The sequence below is a fragment of the Pteropus medius genome, unplaced genomic scaffold, assembly GCF_902729225.1.
Source record: "Pteropus medius unplaced genomic scaffold, Ma_sr-lr_union100, whole genome shotgun sequence".
Taxonomy (NCBI): Eukaryota; Metazoa; Chordata; class Mammalia; order Chiroptera; family Pteropodidae; genus Pteropus; species Pteropus medius.
In genome coordinates this window covers 1268689-1288340 of record NW_024355109.1, presented here as the reverse complement: position 1 = coordinate 1288340, position 19652 = coordinate 1268689, and the positions used below count along the sequence as shown (strand labels likewise).

Genomic DNA, 19652 nt, shown 5'->3' with positions numbered 1-19652 from the left:
CCCAGTAGCACTCTCTCAGTTGTGACAAAAATGTCTCCAGACATTGCCCAATATCCCCCTGGAGACCCAAAGCAGCCCCTAGTTGAGCAGCACTGGGCTAGAGTGACAGGATGATGGGAGGGAAGGTCTCCAGGACAGTCGTCACAGCTGACAGCAATCATTGGCCATGTGCATCCTGGCATCAGCTTTCATGACAGTATGACCAAGATCACTCCTCTTACAAACAGCCAGGGCAGGAAGCGTGTCTTCCCAGAGCCACACAGCTGGTGTGTCCACTGGGGGGATGGCACCCCAAGCACTATAGGGAAGTGCCAGGCGTTTGTGTTGGACTCATGAACTGGGGACATTCAGGTGGCGCTGGGCTTGTCATCAGGACCCTACTTGCGGGGGGGCTCAAGCCCAAGGCAAGGTATATGTCTGGGGTTCAGGTCAAGGCCGGTGAGAACCCCATCATACACGTAGGGGCCAGAACCAGGGAAACGGGGAAGGTGGCTGGGAGGTAAGGGAAAGAGAGCTGAAAGAAACGGAAATAATTAACAGCAACTGGGCGCTCTGTGCTGTCCAGGTGGGGCACCCTAAGCCTGGACCCCATTCTTCCCCTTGGGGGTGCTCTCTGACCCTTTCATACTAAACATGGGGTCCAGGAGCCCCAGCATGCTATTGATGGGGTTGGCCACCCTGGGGCTGCCCATGCAGGTCACTGCCACTGTCCAGTGTGCCATCAGGCACCAGAATGGGGTCCTACTGATGCTGAGTGACTTGAATTGTTTATGTAGACATACTGCACACACCCTGTGGGGCTAGACGTCTTCCCCAGCCCCTGGAAGTTGTTATCACTGAATTTTAGATGAATGGACCACAGGACTGGGGCTTGGGCACTGTAGCTCTGTGTGGTTGATAGGCTGCTGGGCTGGGACTCAAACTCACTCCCAGAGCTCATCCAGGCTCTGGGGTCCTTGCGGGTGGGGAAGAAGCCAGAGCTGTGCTCCCTGGAGACCAATGTATACCAGTGGCTTCCATGGGGAGGGGTGGGGGTGGGGTTGGGAGGAGTGGGGGAGGGGTGCACAAGGTTTCATGGAGCAAATGGCAATACATAGGACATTCGTGGCTTCAGGGAGACCGGCAGTGTAAGAATATCCCAGAAGTGGTCGAAGATGATGGCTGTAGACCTCAGGCCCAAGAGGGGAGGGAAGAAGGCTGGGAGAGGCTACTGGCCAAGGGGCAAAAATGCTGTTGTGCCAGTGAATCGAGGCTGGCCGTGGCTGCACAGGTGTCAGGCCTTGTGCTCGGACACTACCTGGGTGACCTCACTGAGCTGTCAGTCCACATCTGTGACTCAGAGCTGCCATGCCCACAAGGCACCATTGCTTTCTTCCTGCAGCAACCGCCTCTGTGCAGGCCAGGCTGGAGATGTCCCCTCCAGTAGCTTCCAGGACTGATTGGCTAGTGCATATCCTATGCCCTCCCTTATTCATTCCTTTGCCTCTCAGGTAGTAGTCTGAGAAAGGTACCCCAGGAGCTAAGAAAGGTACCTCAGGATGAAGCCATCCAAGATGGCAGTCTGGGTTCTGGGTGTGCCTTGGGTGGGGTAATGAGGGCACATGGGTGAGTGGAATGGAGCCAGCCCTTCCCTAAGCTCACCCAGCCCCTCCCATGGCCCCACCTCATCATGGGACTGTGCACAGTGTTGTTTACAGCTAGGGAAACTGAGTTGTAGGCAGGTCAAGAGGCTTATCCATGGTCACCCAGCATGCTGTCATGATCAGTGACAGCCACCTTTAAGCCTGGGGTGGATCAGGGCCTGGGGAGACAGCTTCAGGCAGAGTCTGAGGCTCAAGGCACAAATGGTGAATCCAACTCTCCTATGCCCAGGGTCATTTGGGGCAGGAACACGCTAGGTCCCAGGGCTCCACACTCTGTCAAGGGTCATCCTCAGTCTAGGGAGTGGGGTGGAAGTGGCTGGAGAGATGACGTTTCGAAATCTTTCTGGAATCAAACAAATCTCAGCATCGCTGCCTTGGAGCCAGGTTGGGGGCAGGCCCAGCGCTGGGTGGGGTGGGGTGGGAGCAAAGAATAATTCAGATGGACCTCTGAGTCTCCTCAAGCTCAGTTAGGGAGTGGTCTGCGGGCGGGCCAGGCACGGGGATGTTTCCTTAGAGAACAGAGAAGGCTGCTCCAGGCTGAGGGTGGGGTGGCGAAGGGTGGAGTGCAGAGGGCACTGTTGGGAGGGCTCCCAAGGTGGGGCGGGGTTGTACAGGGAGGGGAGTGCAATCACAGGGGGTTATGGGAGTGGCAGAGAGCTGGGGAAGGGTTCTTAGCAGGGAGGGAGAAATGGGAGCCAGTGATCACCCTCAGGACTTGAGATGGTCTGGACAGGGAGGGAGGGGCAGGAGGCCCAGGAAGAGTGTGGCAGGTGGTCCAGGTAGGAGGGGAAGAGGATCCAGATGCAGAAGATGGAGGGAGGATTGAGGTGACAGCTAGGTGTGGGACTGAGAGGCAGGAGCATCCTGGAGCCATCCTGGTGGGCAAGTGTTCACATCCAGAGAGCCAAAGGGGGCCTTGGGCTGGCAGCCGCTGCCTGCTGGAGGATGGGGAGGAGCTGGCTTGCTCCTAATCTGGAGATCCCAGTCTTCTCTCCTCCCAGCCCTAATGGAGCACAGTCCTCCCCCGCCCCTCCCTCATCAGCAGAACAGTGGTGTTGCTCCAGGGTGCAGACACAGGGAGGATCTACTCGCGCCCCCAAGCCACACTTGACAGGCATTAAGAAAAAAACAGCAATACTTGAAACTAATTAAAATAAATTAATTTTAAAAAGAAGAAACAGCGGCAACAACATCGTTTTATCTGCGGCTTAGAGGCGGGGGGGGGGAGCCCGGGGCCGGGTCTCTGAGAAACGAGTGGATTGGGGCCACTCAGGCCTGTCCCCCGGAGGAGCAGCGCTCAGGCCGTCAGATTTTGCCCGCGAAGGTCCCGTCCTTGATCTGCTCAGTCCAGCGCTGCACCTGGAAGGGGGCGGGAGGGAGGCAGGTGCGCCAGCTCAGCTCAGCTCAGCCAAGCCCGCCCTCCTTGCCGATCCCGCCGGCCGGCGCCCTCTTGCCCGCTCACCCAGCTCATGGGGCACAGCGAGTGGAACACGCGAAAGTAATAGTCGCAGGGATTCGTGCTCTTCCCGCGGCGGTTCATGTTCTTCATGCAGCGGTGGTAGTCTGCAAGACGGGGCGGGTGGTGGGCGTGGTCTCGTCCCAGGCCCGCCCCTTGCAGGCTCGGACCTGGGCCAGGCCCCGCCTTTCCGCTGTAGGCGCTTCCTTCTCCAGACTAGGCCCCGCCCCCGCCCTCCCTCACCCGTTTCGTCCAAGACTATCACGTCCCTCTAGACACAGTCCTCGCCCACTGATGACCGGGCCGCGCCTGTCCGTGAAAGGTCCCACTTTCCTTCCAGCCAGGCCCCATCTCTCCTTCACTAGCTAATCTCTACCGCCTCTGTCCCGCCCACCCCGGGCCTATCCCTCCTGTCCCGCCCCCTCCAGGCAAGGCTCCGCCCCTTTCCATTCCAGCCCGCTCGGCCTTCCACCCCAACGGTCCCCACTAAGCGTCCTCAAGAGTTGGAGGTGCGGCCTTCCTTGCCTCCACCGTCTCACTCCACTCCCCCTGCGCTGCCCGCGAGGGCTCACCCAGGAAGTTTTGGTAGCAGTTGCGGGTCTGGTTTTGGTTGGGGAAACGCGGGTCGAAGGGCGGTGTGGGCCATCGTCCCCTGGGGGATTTCTCAATGTCGAACATCCTCTGAGGCGGCAGTTCCTGCGGGGAGGAGGGCCTCCGTGGGGCCCAGGGGATGCCCCTCGCTCGGATCAGCGCCCGGCTGCTGACCCTTACCCCGAAACCCAGCCCCTGATCCCACCATTCTGTCCTCACCGAGCTGATGTCAGCGCCTCACTGGTTCGTCAGTGATTGTGGCTCCGTCGGGGGTGCTCCTCGTTTCTGAGTCTCGGCGGTCCCAGCCCAGGAAAAACGACTTCCCAGCCAGATTAGTTGGGACCCCGGAACCCCAGCCAATAGGAGCCGCTGCGCTGCAGAAAACGTTCTGCGGCGCGGGGTGGTGTCGGTGTGGACCCCTCCTCCAGCCTCCCGCGTCCCGCCTCCAGCCCGACGCATCTCCCCAGTCGCCCGCGCGCACACACACGCACCTTAGCTCGACTTTGGCCGAGTCTCGGACTTAGCCTTTTAATCTTTGAGAAGCTGGTTACCCGCGGGCTCTTCCCCGGCCCGCCCCCCGCCCCCAACATAGTAATGTATAGATAACTCTAGTCTCTACCGGAGAAAGAGCTCCCCGCGCCGGCCTGTCCGGCACCGCGCTTCTTACAGTAGAGGCGCACAGCACCTGGGGCCTGCGGGGAAGAGCGAAGAACACGGTGAGGTCTGGTCTCCTAGACTGTCAGTGAAGGCGGCTCCGAAAGTCTCAGAGGGTACCTGGCCAAGCTGGACTTCTGTGGACACTTTGGCGACTGGGGCTGAGTCCCCTGCAGATGCTATTAAAGGTGCTGGGAACTATGTGGGCTGGAGAGAGTAATAATGCACGCTCAGTGAACATGTGTTGGACTGTGTCCTACTATAGGGGCCAGCAAAGCTGAACTGGAATCTGGGTCCCCCACTGCCTCCTCCAGTCGCCCCGTGTTTCTCTGAGGTTTCTCACCCTCCTACATCGCTAACATCAGCCTTACTCTGGATCCTTCACCCCAACATCCAAAGGCACGAATATTTTTTCCTCTTGAGAAGCCCCTCTTGAGCCCTCTTCCTACCCCAGCTGCCTCTTCAGGTCCCTCTTCCACTTCCGGCAAACTACTTGGACAAAGCTGGTCTCTGACTCCCCTCTTGAGGTATATATGTAGTTGGAAAATACACATCACAGAATTTACCATTGTAACTATTTCAGAGTACAATCGAGTGGCATTAATTACATTCAGTGTTGTGCAACCACTACCTCTATCTTGGTCCAGAACACTTTCATCACCCCAAAAGGAAACTCCATACCCATTTAGCAGTCACCGCCCATTCCTCCATCCCTCCCATACCTTGGCAAACACTAACCACTTTTCTGTGTCTACACATTTCAGGTTCTGGACAATTCATACAAATGGTATCATACACTATGCTGCCATTTGTGTCTGGCTTCTCTGGCTGAACATAATGTATTCAAGGGTTGCAGCAAATGATTCCCTGTTTTCTATTCTCCCTTAAGCCTGCCTCATTCAGGCCTTTGTCCCCACCATGGCACCTCCTTGCTGATAACTCCAGAGGTCCTGTCTTCCCCAAGTACCTGGGTGAAGGTGTGAAGACACCCAGTTCCTTCTTCATCTTCTCCACCCTGTTGGCCGTGTCCCTCAAACTCTCAATTTCCAAGAGCTTGGGCAAGAGAATCTCCAAGGACGACCCCATCATGGCCAGGGGGTGCTGGCCTGGCATCCCCATGGTCTCTTGAGATCTCTCGGGCTTTGGGGACACACCTATGTCCTCCCACCTTGTTGAGGGCAGAGGGATAGGGTCCTGGGAGGCTCTGTCCATCTTTGGGCTGCTGGGGGTACATTTTGAGCAGGAGGACACTTTGGAAGGTCCCTTCTGTTCTGAGAGCAGCCCCTCCACCTCTACCTCTGCCCACGGGTGCGAGGTCTCTTCCACCCAAAGATTCGCACTTCCCTTCTCCCAGGGGCCCAACCAGGGCTGCTCCCTCACCACCACCGGTGTCCCCTCCAACACCTGGCTGGGGCTGAGGGGCTCCGTGCCCATTCTTGACATGGGAGACACCTGAGGGGTCAAGAGCCAGGAGGGCAGACTGACCAATTCCGGTCTCAAGGTTGGCTCCTTGGACTTGGCCATGATCATCAGCTTGGCCAGGGTGAGCCCCTCCACTGAGAAAGGCCTGCTGTGCTCCCGCGGGGCTCTCTCCACGGCCAGCTCCTGGGTCGTGACCCACTTCTTCTGCTTTTGTACCTCCTTGGACTTGAAGCCAGTCATGTCCAGGGATTTCCCCTCCTTCGTCCTTTGGACCTTGTCCTCCAACTTGCCCTTGCTCTTCAAGCCATCCAAGGTGATCTCCCGGACTTTGCTGATCATGACCTCTTTCGACTCCTTCTTGGTGGTGGTGAAGGGAAGCTCCAGGGATGTTTTATGGGCCCTCAGCTCCACGACCTTTGTCTCCTGGGTGCCCACCAGCACCACTGACTCTCGCTTCCCTTCAAGCTGATTTCTCTCAAGTACATCTCCACCATGACGTCCCATGGGCAACATGCCCAAATTGGCAGGGTCCGATGTCAGCTGGTATTGTGTGGGTGAGGTCAGAGCCTTCTGAGATCGGGTAGATAGGGACAGAGATTTTTGGTTTGGGACAGGAGGGGACATGGTCTTCGGGGGAAGAGCAAGTGCAGGTGGGGCCTTCAAGAGATGGGGCAGATGGGGGCCTTCTGGGCATGTAAGCTACACAGTACACGGGGGGTCTTGCCTTCTTGGATGGGCCCAGGTATAGTGGGGGTTTTCCGAGATGGGGCAGGTATGTCTGGTGTCTTGTGGGAAATAGCTGGTACAGTTAAGGCCTTCTGGGATGGGCCAGGTATGACTGGGGCTTTCTGGGGAACAGAAGCTACAATTGGGGTCTTATGGGGAGCAGCGAGTCTAGCTGGGGCCTTCTGGGATGGAGCAGGTACAGCTGAGACCTTCTGGGATTGGTCAAGGATAAACGGAGCCTTCCAAGAGGTGGCAGGGACAGAGGGGGTCTTCTGGGAGGGTGGAGGCCACAGCCTCTGCACAGAGCCCAGGGGCCTGGCCTTTTCTTTGTGCCTGGGGACAGAGGAGTAGGGGGCAGGCAGGTAGAAGTTGGGAGAGTAGGTGGCCTGGCAGAGGGAGTTGGAGGACAAGGTGCTGGATTCAGGGTCTATCAAGTCTTCCACATCCTGTTGCCACAGGTAAGCATCGATGTGGTTAAAGGAGCCCAGCAAGGAAATATCTCGGCTGTCCTCCGAGATACACTGCGAAGGGCTCTCAAATAAACCACCCACAACCACTGCTGGGTCAGATTTAGACAAGCAACACTGAAATAGAGAAAGGTGAGGGGAAGGATGTTAGGGCAGGTGAGCCTCTCAGACACAGACCAGGCCTCCAGCCCTATCATCCCTCAGACCTGGGAGTCTAGGCCCCCAAACCTCTCCTTCAGATCCAGGGTACAGGCCCCCAACCTCTTCCCTCAGACCCAGTGTCCCTGCCCCCAGCCTCCTCCCTAAGATCTAAGAGTTGCCCTCCTGGCCCCAAGTATATAGCTGCCTTGGAAGAGGACGGCATTTGGTTGATGGTGTTGGAAACGACGCTGAAGATGGTCCGGATAGTGATGCTGGGCTTCCCTGGGAGAAAGGAGAGCAGCCTGAGCCCTGGGGGAGGGGAGGTTGGAGCTTGGGGCCCTTCACGCAGGCAGAGGGAGGGGTGTGCTCACCAGAAACTTGGAGTTTGGTCTGAGATCTGTGCAGGCTGTGGTCTGAGTGAGACCTGTAGGCACAATATGGTGGGACTTTGGTGATATCCTCATCCTTCTCCAGCTCCTACCCGCGGCAAGGCCCCAAACCTACCTTTTTTCTCTGGATTTCTTTCTAGCGTCAGCCTGCTCCAGCTGTGACCAGATGATAGGCAGGGAGTCGCCTACGGCCTGGGACTTGAATCTGCGCTTGAGGGTCTGGCAGGGGGACCAGGGAGAGCCAGCCGTCAGGAGGCGTAGCCCCTCAGCCCCTCACCCACTGGCCTGCCGGGCCTGCTCACCTTTGCCTTTCTTTTTTTCCGAGTAGTCATCATCTTGTAAGGAAAGGTGGGTTCAACAATCATGACTGGAAAGGGAGGGGACACCTAGGTCAGGGCCCGGATGCTGGGGAGGCACAGGGAGAAGCTGAGACAGACGCGGGGGGCGCGGCTCAGACATGGGGGGAGATGCCCGCTCTGGAAGCTCCACCCATGCCTGGGGGAGGAGCAGCAGAAATGCAGCAAACCCAGTGGATGACAGAGCCTGCTCACCTGAACGCTTGGTGTGGGACTGGTCCTGTGGGTAGAGAGGGCACAGTCAGGAACGGCAACCTCTGCCTGGCTCTCACATCTCCATGACTATCTAGCCTCAGACTCCAGGACCCAGACTCCTCCCTCAGACTTAGAAATCCAGGCCTACAACCTCCTTCCTCAGACCGGGGCCCACAGCCTCCAATCTCAGATCCAGGGGTCCGGGCCCTCTACCCCATTCCTAGACTTCAGGTTCTTGGTCCTGACTCCCATTTGAATCTAGAACCATAATGGGCCCCTGGAGTCTGTGGGGCCATGTCCCCACCTGGAGGCGCCAGGTGGAGGCGGGAGGTGCCACCAGGGCCAGGTCCATGGGGGCCGTATGCAGGGTTCTGGGGGCCCAGGCAGTGGCTGGCTCCCGCAGCAAGTGGATGAGATGGACCCAGCGGTCAAACAGGAAGGCGACCTCGCTGTCAGGGGCATCCAGCTCCAGGTAGTAGTAGCGGCCCGTGATCAGGCGCAGCTTCAGACGCCAGGCAGACAAATTGTGGACGTAGAGGTGGACCAGGTCTAGCGGGATCATCCTTGGGGAGGCAGGAGATGGAGGAGGTAGAGCAGGAGAAGGGGGTTGGGGGCAGCAGGGGATGGGGGCATGGAGGCACCTGGTGAGGACGAGGTTGGAGCAGTCCCTGCCCTCGGGGGGCCGAGCGATCAGCAGGAGGTCTGGCAGCACCAGGCCTGGCAAGGAGGCGGCCACACCCATGGTCAGATGGTTGGTTTTGTGGTGTACGTACACGGGGGCCCCTCGGTTGGTCACCTGGGGGTCAGGGAGAGGGGCTGGGACCACTCCTGTCTTTGATGCTCCTGCGGCACCCCTAGATCGAGCCCCCATCCCCTGAGACCCCAGCAGTCCCACATCCCCAGGCCTGGGGTTCTGGCTCTACCCCTCTCTGCCCCCAGGGCGCAGGGAGCTGGGGACCTGCACAAAGTTACTCTCGAACATGGGCAGCGGGCGGAGGGGCAGGTACTCGCCCTTCTGGAGGGTCTTCTGCAGCTGGCCCAGAGTGGGGACCCACTTTGGGGGGCCCGGCAGTGGATCCAGGTGCCTGATGTTACGAAACCGGTTCATGGCAGTTGCAGAAAGGGTAGTTGCCCAGGCACGGAGTCAGGGACCTGGCACCCCACAGCCCACTGGCCCTGGCCCAGGGCTCAGTAGTTCCAGAGCCTGGAACTTCCCCAGGGCCTGGCCATAGCCCTGTGGGTGGTCAGCCTGGTCTGGGGGAGGAGCCTTTGGTGGGGGCTTTGTGACCTCATCGGACACCCAGGGGATTCTTTCTGGGAACTCTCCCGGGGCTGTGGGGTCCCTTCTCCTCCAGGGCCATGGCCTGGAGTCTTGAGAGCTGGGGGTGGGGAGCAAACCAGAAACCTCCCTCCCAGACCCAAACTGATGACAATACAAGGCCCCCCACGGTCTGTCTGGGATGTTGCAAATGGATGGTTAAGCACTGACTGGGTTTCTGACGCTTACAAGTGGAAGTGGGAATATAGCCCCTACTTGCCACTAACCCTTCTCAGACCTTGAGTAAGGCCCATACTCCCATGGAGCCTGTGTCCACAGATCGAATGCGTTTGTGTGGGTGGCTACCATTGCTGTACATTGAGGTATAAAGAAAGGAATACACTCTTTGCAATGAGCCAGGCCGTTGGCAGAATCACAATTGTCTCTCCCCAGCTGTGTGACCTTGAACAACAGGCACCTCCCCCAGCCTCAATTTCCTTCACCTGTAAAATGGGGTATATTGGAGGATCCATGGGATCATGTAAGTAAAACCCTACACTTAGGGTGTGGCCCAGAGCAGGCACTCAACGAATGGTCCTTCTTGTCCCCTTCTGAGGGCTTATTTTATGGGGAGGACTGGTATTCTGTCATTCTAAAAATAGTGTTTATTATCTTTTTAAAACGCGTCCTGCAAAATACATGGTCATGGTAGAAATTCTGGAAAATACAAGCGCAAATCATAAAAGTTACCCACGATCCCAACTTCTACATGGAAATGGCCTTTGTCAACCTTTTGGCATAGTTCCTTCTAGGATATTTTTTAATCCATATACAGAGAGAGAAAGAGAAACACAAAATAGGGCTCACGCCATGGTTTGCAGCCCGCTTTTTCTGTGTGTGAAGCCGCCTCTGTAGCATAGTTCTTGGTGGCTGGTCATGGCTGTTCCATTACACTGGCTGTAATTTATTTAACTATCTCCCACTGTCGGACATGTAGGTTGTTTTTGAGTTGCTGTTGTGAACACTGCCATCATGAACAACCTTCAGTGTGCAGTTTTGTCTTGCATGAGTACTATCAGTCAGGGTGACCTTCTAGAACCTTCCATTAAATCTTTATTGAGTGCCTACGAAGTGCTGGGCACCAGGTGAGGCTCAGAATTTGTCCCTCAGGGCACTGACAGTCTTCCCTCTGTGGTCATGCCCACTCAGGATCCCTCTCTCCCCCATCCCCAGGGGCCCCAGCATCCAGCCCCCAGCCCTCAGAGAAACTACCTCTAAGTGGATGTGTATGACTAATTTAATTCCCCCTTCTCCATCTCACAAAGGTTTTTTACATTTTTGTACAAAAACCCAGGCCTCCTTCCCCACTCCCTCCCCACCCCAACACAAAAAGTAATTGTTTAATAAATAGTATGTGCTCCTGCTCAGGCCCAGAGGAGTGGGGGCACTGTGGCCAGACTTCTTAGAGACCCAAGAATCCAGGGAGGCACTGTGGCCAGACTTCTTAGAGACCCAAGAATCCAGGACCCCAGTTTCTTTCCCCTGGGGATCTCCAAGTTCACCTGCCTCCAACCCACCCCCTGAAATAAATAAGTATAAATAAGGCACAGATGCCCCCACCCAGGTCTCCTGGAGGAACCATCTCTAACTAAGGGAGATAATGGGGACGAGGTCCTCTGGCTGCCATGCCCCCAGTCCCAAAATAAATAAATAAATAAGGTCTGGTGGTGAAGAATGCTGGTGGCTGTGGCTGGTGGCTCACAGCCGAGTCTTGAGCAGCAGCAAACCCCTCACGGCCCAGTCCAGCGTCAGGTGCAGCCCCCCGAGAATGGCGTGGGCTGCCCGGATGCCTCCCCAGGCTGAGGCCGGCGGGGCCAGGGGGGGTGCTGGCGGGTCTGGGGGCGCCTGGGGCAGCGCCAGACGGGACATCTGTTGGGAGAAGAGCGAGGGTTAGTAACAAGCCAGGGATGCAGCGGAGTCCAGGAAAGTGTTTGCAGCCTCTACTGAATCAGGTCATGGGGGGCGGTGCCAGGTGGCATATTTCCAGGGTGTCTTTGGCCTGTGGGATGGGGTGTCTCAGTGGGGAGTTCTTCAGGGTGTTGGATTCAGAAAATGGAGGCTGGGTCCAAAAGGTGGGAGTCTTGAGGCTGGGGTTCCAGGACCAAGTTCAGAAGGTTAATTAATGGCAAGGTCTGTAGGCTCAGGGCTGGGATCCTGGTGCTGGGGAGGACTGGGGTCTCAAGAGTGGGGTCTGAGAACTCAGAGCTGGAATTAGAGGTCCAGGGTCTTTGGGATCAGACCCAGGGGTCACAGGGTCTTGGGTTCTCTAGGGCTCAGGTCTAGTCTAATTTCAAGCTCAGGATCTAGGCACTTGGGGTCTGAGGTGTGTGGAGCCAGGGTCTCTAAGCTTTGGGTCAGGGTCTGCCATCTGAGGGCCCGGGGGGGTCTCAGGGTCTGGATGTTCAGTTTCCGGGGCTTGGGGGTCTGGAATGCAGTGTCCTGGGCCAGGGTTTCCAGGTCATGGGTGAGGGTTTGAGCTATCAAGTCTTAGGGTTTCAGAGTGGGCATCTTGGGGTCACAGGATCATGAGGTCTCTGAAGTTTGGGGTGAGAAGTGAGAGTTTCCAGGCAGGATTTTGGAGTCTGGGGCCTCAGCGTCTCAAAGCCAAAGGATCTTGGGGACACCAGAGTCTCAGAGCAGGGCTGTCGTACCAGGAGCTGCAGCCGGCGCAGCAGCCGGTCCAACCTGGCCTGCAGGGCCCCCAGCTCAGGCTCCAGGGTCCGCAGGGAAGGGCCTCCTGCCCGGCGCAGCCATTGCACATGCCTCAGGTAGGAAAACAAGTCTGCCCGCAGCCGTGTCAGCACACCGGGGAGCTGGGGGACAAGGCATGGAGGATGTCAGGAGCACCTCGGGCATGCCTGCTCCCACCCCGATCTTCGTAGACCATCTCTGCTGCCCAGGCCCCACCTTTACCCCATCCCTCTCCCCTGCTCTTACCTGCAAGGCTCCCAGAGCCCCCGCACTCATGGCCAAGGTGGGGAGGGAATCCAAGTTGTGGTCTCCGTCGGCTGGAAATTTGTCTCTCTGGGGAAAAGAAGCTATGAGGGGGCACTCTGACCAGCTCCGAGGGTCTCTTCACTCCCTACCACAAGCCTCAAACTCCTCCCTCCCTCGATCTCTGCCACCGTGGTAGCCCAGATACCAGCCTCTCCAACCCTCACTTTGTCATTCCCGGTCCGAGGCCCTTGCCTATCCCCTTCAGCCTCTCCTACCAGCTGTGCGGCCAGTTGCCGAGTGTCCGCCAGGAGAGAGCGCGTCAGGAGAACGGCGCTGTCCAGCTCAGCCCGAGGGTCTGCGGAGGCCCTTGGGGGGCCAGGAGGTGGCCCTGGGGCAGCAGCTCTATCTGGCCACAGGCTCAGCGCGACCAGGACCAGGCAGCAAACACCTGGGGGCGGGAGAGGGCGGAGGGCTCAGGGGGACTGGCGGGTCCGAGGCAGGAAGAGTTAGAGGCCTGGACTCCTGGATCTGAGCGAGGAGGGGCTAGGGGTCTAGAGTCCCAAGGCGGAGCACCCAGGGCAGGTCACCGGCCAGAGCGGGCTCCCCTCTCCCTCTCCCGCTTTGGCTGCCCCGCCCGTCGGAGCAGACGCGGCCCGGGGCGGGTAGACGGGCCGGGCGTCTCCCGTCCGCCCCCGGACGCCGGAATCTGGGCCCTGGGGCGGGGCATGAGGGGGAGGCACAGGCCAGAACCTGCTCCCTTCCCCGGGCCCCGGGAGCCCAGGCTGGCCTGAGAGCAGAGAAGGGAGCCCGGTCTGGAGACCCCGAGGCCCTGACGCCTGCCCGGAGACCCCTTCCAGGGTGGGCGGCAGAGGGCTGTCCGCGGAGCGGGATGCCCTGGCACACCTGGGCGGGAGAGTGGGATCCAGCGGCGCTGCGCCCAGGCTTTTGCCGGGGCCTCCCCGGCAACCCATCCCCCCCGGACCCCGCCCCCCGCTCTCACAGCCAATCAGCGCCCCCCGGGCCGCCCCGCTCCTGCAGCACACCCCCAGCCCGCCCCCCGGGCCGCTCCCGCCGCGGTCCATAGTCCATCTGCATCCGACTGGCTCCCCCGTTTCTGTCTGCACCCTGTCTCTCTCTGTTCCTCCCCCTGGCTCTCACCTCCTTGGGCTCTCTGCCTCAGTTTCCCTCGAGCAGCCTCTGTTGAGGTCCCGGGGTGTGTGCATCTCTGGGTCCCCGCCGACTCCCTGGGGGTCCCAGGCCTTTTAGGGTCACCTACCGGCATTTGTCTCTCTGTCTCTGTCTGTGGGTCTCGGTTTCTCAGTGTCTCTGACTGTCCCTTCATCGCTCCCGCTGCCGCCCGTCTGGGCTCCAGGCCTCCTGCTTGCCCTGACTGACCTCCCAGTCTGCCTCCCCATCTCTCCCTCTCGCTCCTGTCTGTCCCATTCGGCGGTCTGTCTGCTCTCCACCCTCCCAGCCGACGGTCCCTCCCTCCTCTCTCCCTGTTCACCCCCAACCCCATGAACTGGAACCAACTTACTGTTCATGTCCCCACAGGGTAGGGGTTCCCCAGGGCAGGGGCCAGGGAGCTGGGGGCCTTTAACCCTTCCCTGTCCGCTGCTGGGGAGCCCCAGGGGTCAGCTGGGCCTCGGCCTGGGAAGGGGAGGCATGTGCGGTGAGCAGCCAGGGCCGCGGCAGTGAGGGAGTGTGTTCGCCTGGGGGGTTATATAGGGGGCCGAGGCGGGCGGGCGGGGGGCAGGCGGCAGGGGAGGGCAGCCTGACACATCCTGACTCACCCTCCCTGCCTGCCTTTTCCATTCAGACGGAGCCGGCTGCCTCGCAGGGCTCACGGCGCTCGCTCGGAGGAGGGCACGGAACGAAAAGTTGGAAAAGTTGAAAAGGGAAAGGGGGGGTGGTCGGAGAGGGGCTGGTGAGGTCATCCGCGTCCCCTCCCTCCACCTCCTCGGTCGGCCGCCGCCGGGGCAGACACATGAGGCTCAAGAGCTGGGGCCCGGCTGCGGGTGGGGGGTCGGCTGGACAAGGATAGGCAGAGAGATGGGGAGGCAGGGGGAGGGGGTGGTGGGACAACAAGGGACTGGGGAAATGGAAGCTCCATGGGGAGCGCCTCCAAGGGGCAGAAAGAGAGGTGGAGAAACTGAGACCCAGGCAAGGGGACAAGAGGAGCACAGGGGGATGGGGTCATGGGACAGAGATGGAGAGTCTGAGATTCAGAGATAAGAGAGACAGCGGTCCACAGAGAGATAGAGACACTAGCAGTTACTCTGCAAGGAGAGGAGGATTCCAGAGTTAGAGAGATGAAGGCAACATGAGAGATTTGGAGAAAACTGGGGAGACCCCAGGAGGAAGAGAGACAGAGACACCCAGTCTCAGGGGGAATGTAGGGGGCAGAAGAAACACAGAAAAAAATGGAGACACCAAAGCAGGGCAGCAAAGATAGAAGCCCGAGACACAGAAATGGAGATGTCAGGAGTCAGCAATGCAGGCAGAGCGAGGGAGAGCCTTTCTTCAGGAGACAGGTAGGGACAAGAAGGTGAGAGAACCAGAGACAGACAGGGGACCAAGCTAGAAAGACAAGACATTGAGGAGAGGCTTCACCCCTCTGAGCCTCAGTTTTCTGCCTGTACAATGGGGATAACTGGGTATCCACCCCACACCCTGATGCCTCGGTGTGGACAAAATGAGTTCACTCATGTAAGGCACACAGTCAGCTCACAATAAGTGCAAACCATTGCTGTTCTTGTGGATTTTTATTAACATGTCCAGGGAGACAGAAAGATGTAGCCACTGAGGGAGACTTAGATGGTGAGGCAGAGAGGGCGATGGAGACCTGGCTAGAGAGGCTCAGTGGAGAGCTGGAGACGGACAGGGCAGGGGGATGCTGGCTATGCAGAGATGGCCACACGGACAAGTCTTGGAGCAGGAGAGGGAGACAAGACTCAGGGGACAGAGATGCTAACCCAGGCACACAGTCTGTGAGTGCCAGGTATATGGGGCAGAGGTGGCCTGGGGTTCATCGCAGAGCCATTGAGGGACTGAAACACAAACCCAAGTCCCTATGAGCATGCTGCCACCCCCCGCCCAGAACAGAGGTGTCAGAGAAAGATGGGATGGGAGTAAGAAGAGGAAAGGTGATGAGCACTTCCAGAGGCCTCCCTGCAGCCCCACTCCTGGCCCCAGACTGCGCTGAGCTGGCAGGGGGGCTCCAGGGATGAATGGCAGCTGGAGTCATCCCCCACCACGGGGGGGGGGGTGACTGCTCAGGTCTCCAGGGAGGTGAGGTCACAGCCCCCCATGGTGGGACATGACATCATCGCCTCAGGTAAGCAAGCCCTTGATATGTCATGGCTACCCCTTCCATGGCCCCCCAGGGGCCCTTTCCAGCTCCTGCTCCCACTGGGACCCAGGCTTCTGACCACTGGGTCTCCGCCCCTCAGGGGGCCTGTTTCCGGCTGAGTCAGCGTGGGGGGGCCCAAGGCTGCGTCAGTGAGGGGAGAACTGACGTAGCCCCCCCCCCAGACCGGCGGGGCCAGCCAAGGTGACTCAGGCCACCGGCCTGGGGGATAGACTGGCCTGAGGGGATGGGGACTGGGCCTGAGGCCAACCTGAATGCAACAATAGGGATATGGTCACAGTGGCCCCTTCTACCTACAGAGAAACCTGGGGTGCCAGCCTCAGCCCTGTATTAACCCAGGGGACCTGGCCCCCAGTCTCTCCTCCCTCAGACCTGGGTGTCTGGGCCCCCGGCCTCCTCCCTCAGACCTGGGTGTCCAGGCCCCCAGCCTCCTCCCTCAGATGCAGGTGTCAGGAGTCCAGGCTGTGAACCCTTGTTTCTAGAAAGGTGGAGACAAGTGTGTCTCCATTCTGAGATCTGGGGAATGCTCTACTGGAGATCAGAAATCTGAGACTTGTCTGTGTCCCTGGCTGGGGCCATTCCCCCATCTGCCTCAGCCATTGCCCTGGGCCTATGGGGTCATCTTCTCTCAGGTGGGTGCAGGAGGCCGAGGGAGACGGGTAGGTGCAAGACAGGAGTGGGTATTTCTTAGGACTCCTGGGACTTCCTTCAGGTGGGAGACACTGGAGGTATGTCTGTGCCGAGGAGGGCCAAGAGGGGTAGAGAGGGAGAGAGGTAAAGAGGCTGAGAGGCAGATTGGGGATCTCAAACAATGACAGAAGATGACACCAACAAGCATAAGTATAGATGGAGCAGAGTCTATAGACGAGAAAAAGAGATGCGAAAACAAGGAAATCTAGAGACCCAAAGAGACAAGTTCAGAGGTTAAGAGACAAGGATGGGGGATGCCATGCCCCAGACTCTGAGGGCTGGTCACAGACATGGCAGGGAGATGTTGCAGGGACATGAGGAGGGAGCCCAGGGTCCTTGCTCATGTGCTGGCCCCCGAGCAAGGTGGGGCTGGTTGGTGTGAGGTCAGCAGGTCCAAGGCTGTGTGTGTGTCCGTCTGTCTGTCCCTGGGGGGTCCTGTCTGGCCTCTGGGGGGTGACGGGGCAGGCGGGCCGCAGAGGCAGCCCAAACCTGTCATTAGCGGTGAGGGCCATGACGGCGGGGCCCCCCCAGTCCCAAGCCGCGGTCCAGGGCCCAGCAGCCCCACCTCCCACCCCCTCCTTGATCCCTGAGGAATCCCGGGAATTGGAAGTAGGTCCAGATGATGTTGACACCGGAAACGGTCAGCAGCTGCCTGGCCTCAGCCCCATGACTCCTCTGACCCTGCCCCGGCTCCCTGCCAAGCCCCTTCTGACTCAAAGCCATCTCTGACGGAGGCAGCCCAGGGCCCACTCAGCTCCCACCAGGATGTTTACAGGAGAGGGCAGGATGCAGTCAACCTCATGGCGCTTCCTGAGAAATGGGGCCCAGACTCCTGGACGGTTGCCTTCAGATCCCTCTTCCCTCAGGCACAGGAGACCAGACCCCCCAACTTCCCCATTCCCTCTAGTCCAGGTGTCCAAGCTCCCAGCTCCCTTTGCCCTCAGACTCAAGAGCTTGGGCAGACTCGCTGCCCCAGGAGAGCTGAGCCCCTTCCACACTGTGTTGAAAAGCCGAGCAGGGGTTCATACGAGGTGAACCGGGGAGTAGGGCTCAACTCAGTCCCAAGTCAGCCTCTGCCTGCTCCACTGGGCAGAACAAATCAGGAGTTTAGAGACCTCCAGCTGGACTCCTTTCCCTGTTTTTGGGTGGGGAAGCTGAGGCCTAGGCAGGTGAAGGGTCTCCCTGCCTATGAGTCATCCTTACCCCCAGCCTTCAGATCTGTGCCAGGCATGGCCAAGCTGCTCCTGTTACACATTCCCTATCAGAGGTTTGGAGTGCGTTGAGACCAGGGGACTCCTGACAAGTGCCCGACCCCCATTTACTCCTCAACCTCCTAGGTCCCCTGGTTGCTATGTAGGCCTCCCTAACAATGGGGTTCAGTGAGGCCTTTGGAGCTTCAGGTCCCCCTGCCCCTGGTTGCTAGGGAGAAGATCCCGAGCAATGAAGTCTCAGGAAACTTTGGGCTCCCTGGAGCTGCTCCTGGGCCTTGGGTGATGAAAAGAGGGAGTCTCTGATGAGGATTCTGTGTGCCCACCCTTCAGGTCCCTTACTTGGTAATGAGAGACCTTGGACCCCCCAACTTTCCACCTAGGTCGCTAAAGAGGTCCTTCTAACACTAGGCACCCACCCCACCACCTGGGGCCCCTTCCACCTGGTTGTTAAGAAAGCAACTCCTTAGCAACCAGGCATGACCAGGCCAGTGTGACCCCCTTCCCTCTTCCATATGGCTAAGGGGACTCCCTGGCAACAGAACTTAGAATCTGGGGCTGGGCGGGCAGGTGGGCGGGGCTGAGCTGGTTGCTGTGGCAATGGACTTGGAGGTTTCTGCCCATAGAGGTCCCAGGGGTCTGGGAGGCGACATGGTGGGCTCTGGGGTCCCAGCTTTGAGTCTCTTCCTGCTGATGCAGGGCTCAGTAGGTGAGGGGCCCCGGAGAGAGGGTCAGAGAGCTGAGCAGGGGCCTCCTCGGCCTCCACACAGCAGCTGACACCATCTTCTTTCCTTCACAGACGGGAATGGAATCCAAGGGTTCTTCTACCCATGGAGTGAGCTGTGGCTGGACCCCGGGTTCCCAGGGATGGGACCCAGACTAGATCCCTGGGTCTGAGGGAGGAGGCTGGGGGCCTGGACTCCCGGTCTGAGGGAGGCTGGGGGCCTGGACTCCTGGGTCTGAAGGAGGAGGCTGGGGGGCCTGGACTCCTGGATCTGGGGAAGGCTAGGGCCTGAACTCTTGGGTCCCGTACAAAGCAAGTACTAGGCAGTCAATTCTCAGAGCTTGGCCTTGGGATCCTGGCGCTCTAAGGCCCTCAGGGCCAGGCTGTGTGATGAAGCCTGCTCATTGTTGGTCCCCAGGTTGTGAGGGAGATGTGTGGGACCGGGAGAGCTGTGGGGGTCAAGCAGCGATCGAGAATCCCAATCTTTGTCTGCGCCTACGATGCTGCTACCGAGATGGGGTGTGTTACCACCAGCGGCCGGATGGTGAGCGAGTGGAAGCCAGTGTCTCTGGGGAGGGGCCAAAGCTGGCATCTGGGTCTAAAGTTCCATGTTTTCCAGAGAACATGCGGCGGAAGCACATGTGGGCGCTGGGCTGGACGTGCGGAGGCCTTCTCTTCCTCATCTCCAGCATCTGCTTGTTCTGGCGAGTGGGGTTTGAGTTCGGGTGGGGCGGGGTGGGAACACCTTGCTCCAGAAGAGCGGGCGGATAGGCTGAGGAAAGTGTGTCCCCTTCCCACCAGGTGGGCCAGGCGCCGGGACATGCTGCGCCTCCCAGGGTTCCTGCAGGGCAAATGTAGCCTGCCAAGGACCGTCTCTCTGTTGTCCAAGGACCGGGGGACTGTGAGTGAAAAGAAGTCCATGGGCAGCATGCCAACCTCCGTGCCTTTGGAGGGGACCCTGGATGTCTCAGGGGCTACTGAAGGGGAAGGGACAGAAGGGGGCGAAGATACGGAAGGGGGGGATGAGGAAGATTAGGGGTGCCCCTGGGGGGACCCCTCAATACAGATATAGCATATAGATGCCTGTTCTCTTTTCTGAGAGCCATGGAAGCCAAGACTTGGAGCAGTGTGTGTGTATGTTTGGGGAGGTCAGTGCTGACTAACGGGGAACTGGACTCTGATCATGGGGTGTGTGAGCTTTTGGGGTTGAGAATGAGAGTGGTCTGGGGGTAAGTGGGGAGGATCGAGCTGAGAGGCACCTGGGCTGATGGGGCACCAGCAGAGCTGATTGGAGGAGCTGGGCTGTGATCAGAGCAGGGGGAGTGTGTCTGGACTGAGAGGCATCTGGGGAGGTGAGGAGTTTGG

The 19652-nt window shown here is 58.9% G+C and overlaps 4 protein-coding genes across 10 annotated transcripts; 1 reads left to right on the top strand and 3 right to left on the bottom strand.

Annotated features, from left to right (window-relative positions):
- Positions 1–2791: 2791 nt before the first annotated feature.
- Positions 2792–4087, bottom strand: COX6B2 (cytochrome c oxidase subunit 6B2). Of its 3 annotated transcripts, none has more exons than XM_039857078.1 (4): positions 3910–4087; positions 3672–3811; positions 3106–3206; positions 2792–3002 (listed from the first exon to the last, which is right to left on the bottom strand). In XM_039857078.1, the coding sequence occupies exons 2-4, from the start codon at positions 3775–3777 to the stop codon at positions 2949–2951; spliced, it is 261 nt and encodes an 86-aa protein (XP_039713012.1). In that variant the 5' UTR covers positions 3778–3811; positions 3910–4087; the 3' UTR covers positions 2792–2948. The 3 variants fall into 3 exon arrangements, with proteins under 3 accessions (XP_039713012.1, XP_039713013.1, XP_039713011.1); XM_039857079.1 differs by having other exon boundaries at positions 3672–3795; XM_039857077.1 differs by having other exon boundaries at positions 3672–4087.
- Positions 4088–4418: 331 nt separating this feature from the next.
- On the bottom strand, positions 4419–9752 carry GARIN5B (golgi associated RAB2 interactor family member 5B). Its single transcript, XM_039857161.1, has 10 exons — positions 8999–9752; positions 8682–8836; positions 8345–8603; positions 8041–8065; positions 7792–7856; positions 7605–7708; positions 7472–7524; positions 7221–7382; positions 6491–7102; positions 4419–6449 (listed from the first exon to the last, which is right to left on the bottom strand). The coding sequence occupies exons 1-10, from the start codon at positions 9146–9148 to the stop codon at positions 5188–5190; spliced, it is 2847 nt and encodes a 948-aa protein (XP_039713095.1). The 5' UTR covers positions 9149–9752; the 3' UTR covers positions 4419–5187.
- A 239-nt stretch (positions 9753–9991) lies between these two features.
- On the bottom strand, positions 9992–13991 carry IL11 (interleukin 11). 4 transcript variants are annotated; one of them, XM_039857104.1, is made up of 6 exons: positions 13833–13984; positions 13454–13567; positions 12571–12743; positions 12296–12382; positions 12010–12171; positions 9992–11227 (listed from the first exon to the last, which is right to left on the bottom strand). In XM_039857104.1, the coding sequence occupies exons 1-6, from the start codon at positions 13837–13839 to the stop codon at positions 11057–11059; spliced, it is 714 nt and encodes a 237-aa protein (XP_039713038.1). In that variant the 5' UTR covers positions 13840–13984; the 3' UTR covers positions 9992–11056. The 4 variants fall into 4 exon arrangements, with proteins under 4 accessions (XP_039713038.1, XP_039713039.1, XP_039713037.1 ...); XM_039857105.1 differs by lacking the exon at positions 13454–13567 and having other exon boundaries at positions 13833–13991; XM_039857103.1 differs by lacking the exon at positions 13833–13984 and having other exon boundaries at positions 13454–13772.
- Positions 13992–14364: 373 nt separating this feature from the next.
- Positions 14365–19575, top strand: TMEM190 (transmembrane protein 190). 2 transcript variants are annotated; one of them, XM_039857112.1, is made up of 5 exons: positions 17405–18272; positions 18363–18398; positions 18706–18831; positions 18907–18991; positions 19089–19575. In XM_039857112.1, exons 1-5 carry the CDS (start codon positions 18164–18166, stop codon positions 19321–19323), a joined length of 591 nt encoding a protein of 196 aa, XP_039713046.1. In that variant the 5' UTR covers positions 17405–18163; the 3' UTR covers positions 19324–19575. The 2 variants fall into 2 exon arrangements, 1 of the variants encoding a protein (XP_039713046.1); XR_005651577.1 differs by lacking the exons at positions 17405–18272; positions 18363–18398; positions 18907–18991; positions 19089–19575 and adding an exon at positions 14365–15632 and having other exon boundaries at positions 18706–18823.
- The last annotated feature ends 77 nt before the right edge of the window (positions 19576–19652 follow it).

Excerpts from the sequence above, each read along its gene's own strand:
- COX6B2 (XM_039857077.1), bottom strand. The coding sequence starts at position 3,777 with ATGTTCGACATTGAGAAATCCCCCAGGGGACGATGGCCCACACCGCCC. Across the intron at positions 3,207-3,671 it reads CTGCTACCAAAACTTCCTGG|ACTACCACCGCTGCATGAAG; the intron begins GTGAGCCCTCGC and ends CCCGTCTTGCAG. Across the intron at positions 3,003-3,105 it reads CGCTGTGCCCCATGAGCTGG|GTGCAGCGCTGGACTGAGCA; the intron begins GTGAGCGGGCAA and ends GCCCCCTTCCAG.
- TMEM190 (XM_039857112.1), top strand. The coding sequence starts at position 18,164 with ATGGACTTGGAGGTTTCTGCCCATAGAGGTCCCAGGGGTCTGGGAGGC. Across the intron at positions 18,399-18,705 it reads AGGGTTCTTCTACCCATGGA|GTTGTGAGGGAGATGTGTGG; the intron begins GTGAGCTGTGGC and ends GTTGGTCCCCAG. Across the intron at positions 18,832-18,906 it reads TTACCACCAGCGGCCGGATG|AGAACATGCGGCGGAAGCAC; the intron begins GTGAGCGAGTGG and ends CATGTTTTCCAG.
- GARIN5B (XM_039857161.1), bottom strand. The coding sequence starts at position 9,148 with ATGAACCGGTTTCGTAACATCAGGCACCTGGATCCACTGCCGGGCCCC. Across the intron at positions 8,604-8,681 it reads TCCAACCTCGTCCTCACCAG|GATGATCCCGCTAGACCTGG; the intron begins GTGCCTCCATGC and ends TGCCTCCCCAAG. Across the intron at positions 7,383-7,471 it reads GACCAAACTCCAAGTTTCTG|GGAAGCCCAGCATCACTATC; the intron begins GTGAGCACACCC and ends CCTTTCTCCCAG.
- IL11 (XM_039857103.1), bottom strand. The coding sequence starts at position 13,637 with ATGAAGGGACAGTCAGAGACACTGAGAAACCGAGACCCACAGACAGAG. Across the intron at positions 12,172-12,295 it reads GGGCTCTGGGAGCCTTGCAG|CTCCCCGGTGTGCTGACACG; the intron begins GTAAGAGCAGGG and ends CTTGTCCCCCAG. Across the intron at positions 11,228-12,009 it reads TGCGCCGGCTGCAGCTCCTG|ATGTCCCGTCTGGCGCTGCC; the intron begins GTACGACAGCCC and ends TTCTCCCAACAG.